This window comes from Paramisgurnus dabryanus, chromosome 19 (assembly GCF_030506205.2).
Source record: "Paramisgurnus dabryanus chromosome 19, PD_genome_1.1, whole genome shotgun sequence".
Classification (NCBI taxonomy): domain Eukaryota; kingdom Metazoa; phylum Chordata; class Actinopteri; order Cypriniformes; family Cobitidae; genus Paramisgurnus; species Paramisgurnus dabryanus.
In genome coordinates, this window is record NC_133355.1 from 5,699,177 (window position 1) to 5,705,190 (window position 6,014).

Below are 6,014 nucleotides of genomic sequence, written 5' to 3' on the forward strand. Positions count from 1 at the left end.
TGGTGAGTTATAAGGAATATTACTAATACCTAATCTTAACAACTACTTTATTAAGTATTAATAAGCAGGAATTAGGACTATATTGAGGCAAAAGTTAGTAGTTAGTTAATAGTGATAATTGGACCTTAAAAAGTGTGACAAGAATAATTTATGTACTTTAATATGATTTATTCAAGCAGTTTCAAGCCTATCTTTCTATCATTTACTAAAAATGATTTAGAAAATAATTAGTATAAGTAATTAAATACTTTTTGAAGAGAGTAATTTGTACAGTAATCAAATCACATGATTGAAGATCTTATTAGTAACTTATAAGTAATTAATTACTTTTTTTTGTTTTGAGTAACTTACCCAACATTGGCCCCCAGTTGCCAAATAGACGTCAAAATAATGTTAGAATGACCAAACACAACCAGCAACAGCTGTTCTTTCTTAATTGTAACAGGTAATTTCCAGAGACTTGTTTTTTGGTGTGTGGCTGTTTAAAACCTCCAAGATGCACACGACTGATGCATTTTTCATCCAGTTGCTATGAGATTAATGGAGAAGTTGCCACATCTAATATGGCGGCACCGTTGACGTACGATCAAACAGCCAACGCGCGTGGTTGCGTCGCGCAGACGTCACATTCGCAGATGGGGGCGGAGCTATAAAGAGTTATTTTCAAGCTTCTCCGAAGCTGACCGTTGCCATTTTGTTAGCTCGACAAACGCGAAGGAGCACCGAGCGAGAAGACATTTCTTTATAAATCAGGCCAGATTTCCGAGAAACCCAATCGCAAGACCATCAGTTGTCGTCCGAAAGGAAAGGGAATCTTATCGTATGTCCGCTATCCAGAACCTCCAAACTTTTGGTAAGATTTGTGATCTCTTTCATAATGTATATGTGTGTGGGGGAAGGGCGACAGGAGAGGACAAATCCCGATTGGCGTTAGACGATATAATCTCTATATAATTTATGTAAAGATGATTTTATGTGCTATAAATGTATTTTTAATCAAGTTGATGGTAGTGTCGTTTTATTTTCATCGTAAATAAAATGATTGTTAAAACTATCAGTCAGGCCTAACGTTAACAGTTACGTATTTTTTTTCTTATTTGTCTCGCTATAATTATCGTAATTTGATCAAGTAGTACATCTGATGCGTTTTTTTAGCCGTTTTTTGTTAAATCTGTCAAAGGAAGCTGTTGTCTTCGTCGACGACCACAACATAACCATTTTGCCCAGCTTGTTTTTCTGGACGCGAAACAAAATGGAAGCCGATGACGGATTATTTTTAGACCTGGCGCAATCCGAAAGAAACATCTCGATCATATCGGTGTATGTTTACGAAAAACGTATCGTGGATCGCTGAAAAATGATATCAGCCTATGACGTAACCGATTGGTGGTTTCCGCAATCGCGAAACGAACAGCTAGCTCAGACATGAACTCTACCACCCTGTTGTTTAAAGGGATGGATTGGCTTTGTCACAACACGTTTTAGTTTTTCAGGAAACTATTTCGTCATAGTTTCACTGTCATTTGTTTTCTAGATATTTGTAATTACTTAATTTATACTACTGTGGTTGTGGATGTAGTGATGGCATAGCACATTTGTGATCAATGTAGTTTAACTATTGTGGTGATGACCGTGGGAAATGCCTAATGTCGAATTGGTTTTCTGTTTACAGACCCCTTTGCTGATGCAACTAAGGGTGATGATCGGCTCCCAGGTGGGACTGAGGACTACATCCACATAAGAATTCAACAGAGGAACGGGCGAAAGACTCTGACCACGGTTCAGGGCATAGCCGATGACTATGATAAAAAGAAGCTAGTCAAGGCCTTCAAGAAGGTTATTTATACTCTTTTTCAGATTTTAAGATGTTTAAATTTGGTGTTGTGTGCCACTAACATTCATATTTTCACCTTTAGAAATTTGCCTGCAATGGGACTGTGATTGAGCACCCCGAGTATGGTGAAGTAATCCAGCTGCAAGGTGATCAGCGCAAGAACATTTGCCAGTTTCTCACTGATGTAAGCACGAGTTTCAGCTGACTCAACCTGGTGATATTTGACACCTGACCCGTGACTTAAACCGTTTTCCCCTTCTCTCTCGCAGATTGAACTGGCCAAAGAGGAGCAGCTCAAAGTCCACGGATTCTAGAAGCCGGACTGACGTCGCCCCTGAAACTTAACCTGACTTACCCCTCTGTGTTGCTGGTTATCCCCCAGCAGCCCCTCTCCTTTAGGGGGATAAAAGCTGAAAAATGATTACCTCCGATTTGAGACTTTTAGTATGGCACCCTTATCAAAACGACCAGTCCTGTTCAAGCGTGGACAGACGGCAAGGCAAATTATGCAGGATAAATAATTTTCTTTGTCCCTTTCTTTAGTCCTTTTAAGCTTATTTTGTGCTGCACTAAGGCGCGATTCCATGTAACTCTTTTTCTCTTTGTTTTGTACGAGATGTTTCCGTAAGACCTTCAAATGCCATGTTTTGCACAATTTTTAAGTTTGATGGGCGGGGTGCTGATGGGGCAGTTTTGAGAGTGGTTTCTTGTATCATGCTAAAAATCCACCGTGAAGAAGCTGCATTTTAGTTGTGATGTGGGCTGGCCTGCTTCAGGGTTACATTGGTGTGCTGTTTGCGCGCACAAGTGTGGCAGCCCAATCTTTGCTCTAATATGCATCTCTAACTGCCTTTTTTTACCCTGTTTTGTTCACAATATGCATAATTTTTCTAAACTTGTAATACCATGTTTTGTTTTTGGTCTGGAATAAACAATATCCCATACTTTGTGAGACTGTTGTGAGAATACTCTTGAAGTGTGTAGTGCGTCCTCTGTGGGTGAATGTGGAAATTACAGCAGTCAAAAAAATAGCATGCATCAACTAGAACTGATAATGGATTTTGTATACACTATAACACCAGTGTGAAAACACTTTGGGGTGGCTTCCCGGACAGGAATTATCTTAAACCAGGACTAGGCCTTATTAAATTGGGAAAAATGACTAGTTTTAACAAATGTGCCGTAGTTAATACATTACTTGTGTGCATATTGAGGCAAAACAAAGGGCACTGATGTATTTCAAGACATGTCAGTGCAAGTGGTTTTCAGTTTGCACCGCTCTTACATTTATGTCTAGGACTAGTCTAATGATAACTTCACCACATAATGAAAATTGTCATTTATTCAACCTTGTGGTGTTATAAATCTGTAAGAGTTTCTTTATTCTATTGAACAATGATATTTCAATTAATGATTATAGTCGCACAGGATTTCCTTTCGTACTATGAATGTCAATAGGTACAGTCAACTGTGTGCTTACCATAATTTATAAAAATATCTTTTGTATTCAATATAATAAACTCATACAGGATTAAAACAACATGAGGGTGAGTAAACAACAGATTTTTCAGATTTGGGTTAACTGTATCTTTAACCTAGTCAAGTTGGGTTATGTATGTTTTAGTAAAAGTGAACATTTTCAACAAGCAACAATCTCAGAATACTGTGTGTATAGGTGGTACTGTCCCAGCAAATTTTGGGGGTGGTTCAAGATGGGCTTGAAGGTAAGCTGATAAGGGATTTTTTGGCTTGAGAAAAGTTGGTCACCACATCTTACCCCCATTTACCTCATTAAAAAGCAGATACATCAAGGTAAAACAGTTACTAAGTAGTTCAAAATCCAAATGTTCTTAAACTTAGTAATATAATAACACTTAAAGGTCTGATATTGTTCATGCACTGGAGATAAATGCTAAATGTTGTTGCTGTTCTGTTTCTGCACAGCAGATGGCGCAACAGTAGTAAATATTCAAGACTGTGGTGTAATGTAATTCTGCTGTTCTCTAGAGACACTGCAAAAAAAAAAAAAACTTAGTCATATTAGGAAGTGGCTTTTATAAACATACCTTACAAAAAATACAATACTGGTGTGCATCTTGAGACAAAACAATGGCACTGATCAATGTTACAATATGTTACAAAATAAAAATATGTTTTTAAATTAAGAAAGGTCAAACATGCATTTTAGTCTGGGACTAGGATAAGCCCTGTCCGGGAAACCGCCCTTTACAGTGTCATAAATATGAAATGATAATATTATAAAACGGCAGTTCTGGTTCTTCATTCTGATTGGTAACGCGTTCTAAGCAACCCCACGGTTCAGACCGCATTACATAAGTATCACTGCACCACTGTAGCTGCGTACTGATTTATGAAAATAAACACCACAGTCTTTAATCATTTTTTAATTTTCTACAATTGCATAATTAATGACGCTATCCAGATACATGTCAATAAATATTGTTGAGTCATCTCGTCAATAAAGAGAAAACGTTCCCTGAGGAGTTTCTACATCAAATCCATATTTCCGCTTTTATCCACTAGGTGGCGATCTTACCCAACTTAAACACTGATGCATTCACTCACCACTAAAAACACTGTAGCCGTTTCTCAATATGCGTTCTTGTCTGTACTTGTGTTCTTGTGGACTTGTGAAACGTCATCAGTCGCGGCCCAAGTACTGTTCCAATTCAAAGTTCGCATCAAGCCCAATTACATAAAATCCCCGGATGTGTTCTTGATCCGCCCATTTTATCGAGGATGCATCAGAGGAGACTTGTGTGGACTTATCCCAGAATGCATTTCGCGTCAGGAGTTCGTTCTTCCGAGTCTGAACTTGCAAGTTTGAACTAAGAAGGACACAAGTCCGAGTTCGGCGTACTTGGTTTTGAGAAACGGCTTGTGTAAGTTTTGATCATGACTCTGAATCTGATCTCTTACAAAAGTTCTAACAAAAATCAAATCATCTCCGCTTTTAGCTGAACATTTGAGAGGTGATAAGAGAACAAATGAAGGTAGGATGAAACAGGGTTTTTTTTTGTTTGAAAGCGGAGGGTCTGTTTGTAAATAAGCATGGTCCCTGGCATATTTGATTGTGCACAATATAAATGTTAATGTATAAATTAGATGAATGTTGATTTATGAAAATACACACCCCAGTCTTTAATCATATTTTTATTGTGCCTTTGCTGCGTCTGTGTTGATTGGGAACTGCGCTCTGTGGCAGCCACACTTGATTCTAAGGAACTACTTTGTTTGGCGGAAGAGTAGTATTTACCTATTTGTGTTCTATTTTATAAAATTATTGCTATGCATATGAAGTAACTGTTTTACAAAAGCAATAAGCCCCGCGAAGCAGTGGTGTTACAGTGCATTTTATAACAGCTAAGGGGGTCTAACAACGCCCCTTAGCTGCTATTACATTTTTAAATGCTGATTCCTAATTATTATTATTCCTGTATATATGGATGGAAATGTATAGATATACTGTGGACAGCGGCAACTATAGGTGCCAGCCATCCTAAACCTTGCATTATTATTTATTAGTATTTATTGTTTCATATTGTCTATTTATTATTATGATCGTGAGCATTGGTTGCTGCTTAGTCAGTACTGAGGCTGGTGTACTTGTTGCTTGTTGTTTGCTTTTTATTTTTTTTTTTTTATGCCCATCTATGCAAAATTATGTCACTGACAGTGTTTCTTTGTTTCTTTGTTTGTGTGTAGGCTCAAATTAAGTGTTGTGTTGTCTTGTCTTGTTGATACGACTGGTAGACTAGAAATTGAATTGCCCTTCGGGGATAAATAAAGTTGTTTGAAGTTGAAGTTGAAGTAAAATGCACTGGTAACCCACTGCTTCTTGGGACTTATTGCTTTAATATGTATTAATAAAATGATTTTGATACTAAATGTGTGTGCATTTTAGAAAAAGATACCTCCCTGAAAAGGGAGTCCAAGAAGAGAGATTTACGTTGGAGACGATAACTTGCGTCAATTGTACTTCGGGGTTTGTAACTTTTGCGTATCGTTAACATGTACTAATGTACACTTACACACCAAAGGTAATGTAAAAATGTGAATCGGATAATTGGTGTTCTTAAATAAATGAGGGTTAGTAAGATAGACATTCATGTATGTGTCATTGCACTGAATAAACTACATTTTATTTGCATTTGGCAGA

General features: G+C 37.5%; 1 protein-coding gene across 1 annotated transcript; it reads left to right on the forward strand.

Annotated features, from left to right (window-relative positions):
* Window positions 1–673: 673 nt before the first annotated feature.
* Window positions 674–2,778, forward strand: eif1 (eukaryotic translation initiation factor 1). Its single transcript, XM_065286209.1, has 4 exons — window positions 674–853; window positions 1,673–1,836; window positions 1,917–2,018; window positions 2,104–2,778. The coding sequence occupies exons 1-4, from the start codon at window positions 823–825 to the stop codon at window positions 2,146–2,148; spliced, it is 342 nt and encodes a 113-aa protein (XP_065142281.1). The 5' UTR covers window positions 674–822; the 3' UTR covers window positions 2,149–2,778.
* Window positions 2,779–6,014: the final 3,236 nt, after the last annotated feature.

What these genes read in the sequence shown, in the direction of transcription:
- eif1 (XM_065286209.1), top strand. Translation starts at nt 823, where the DNA reads ATGTCCGCTATCCAGAACCTCCAAACTTTTG. An exon ending in CCAGAACCTCCAAACTTTTG is followed by an intron (nt 854 to 1,672) that starts GTAAGATTTGTG and finishes TTCTGTTTACAG; the next exon opens with ACCCCTTTGCTGATGCAACT. An exon ending in TAGTCAAGGCCTTCAAGAAG is followed by an intron (nt 1,837 to 1,916) that starts GTTATTTATACT and finishes TTTCACCTTTAG; the next exon opens with AAATTTGCCTGCAATGGGAC.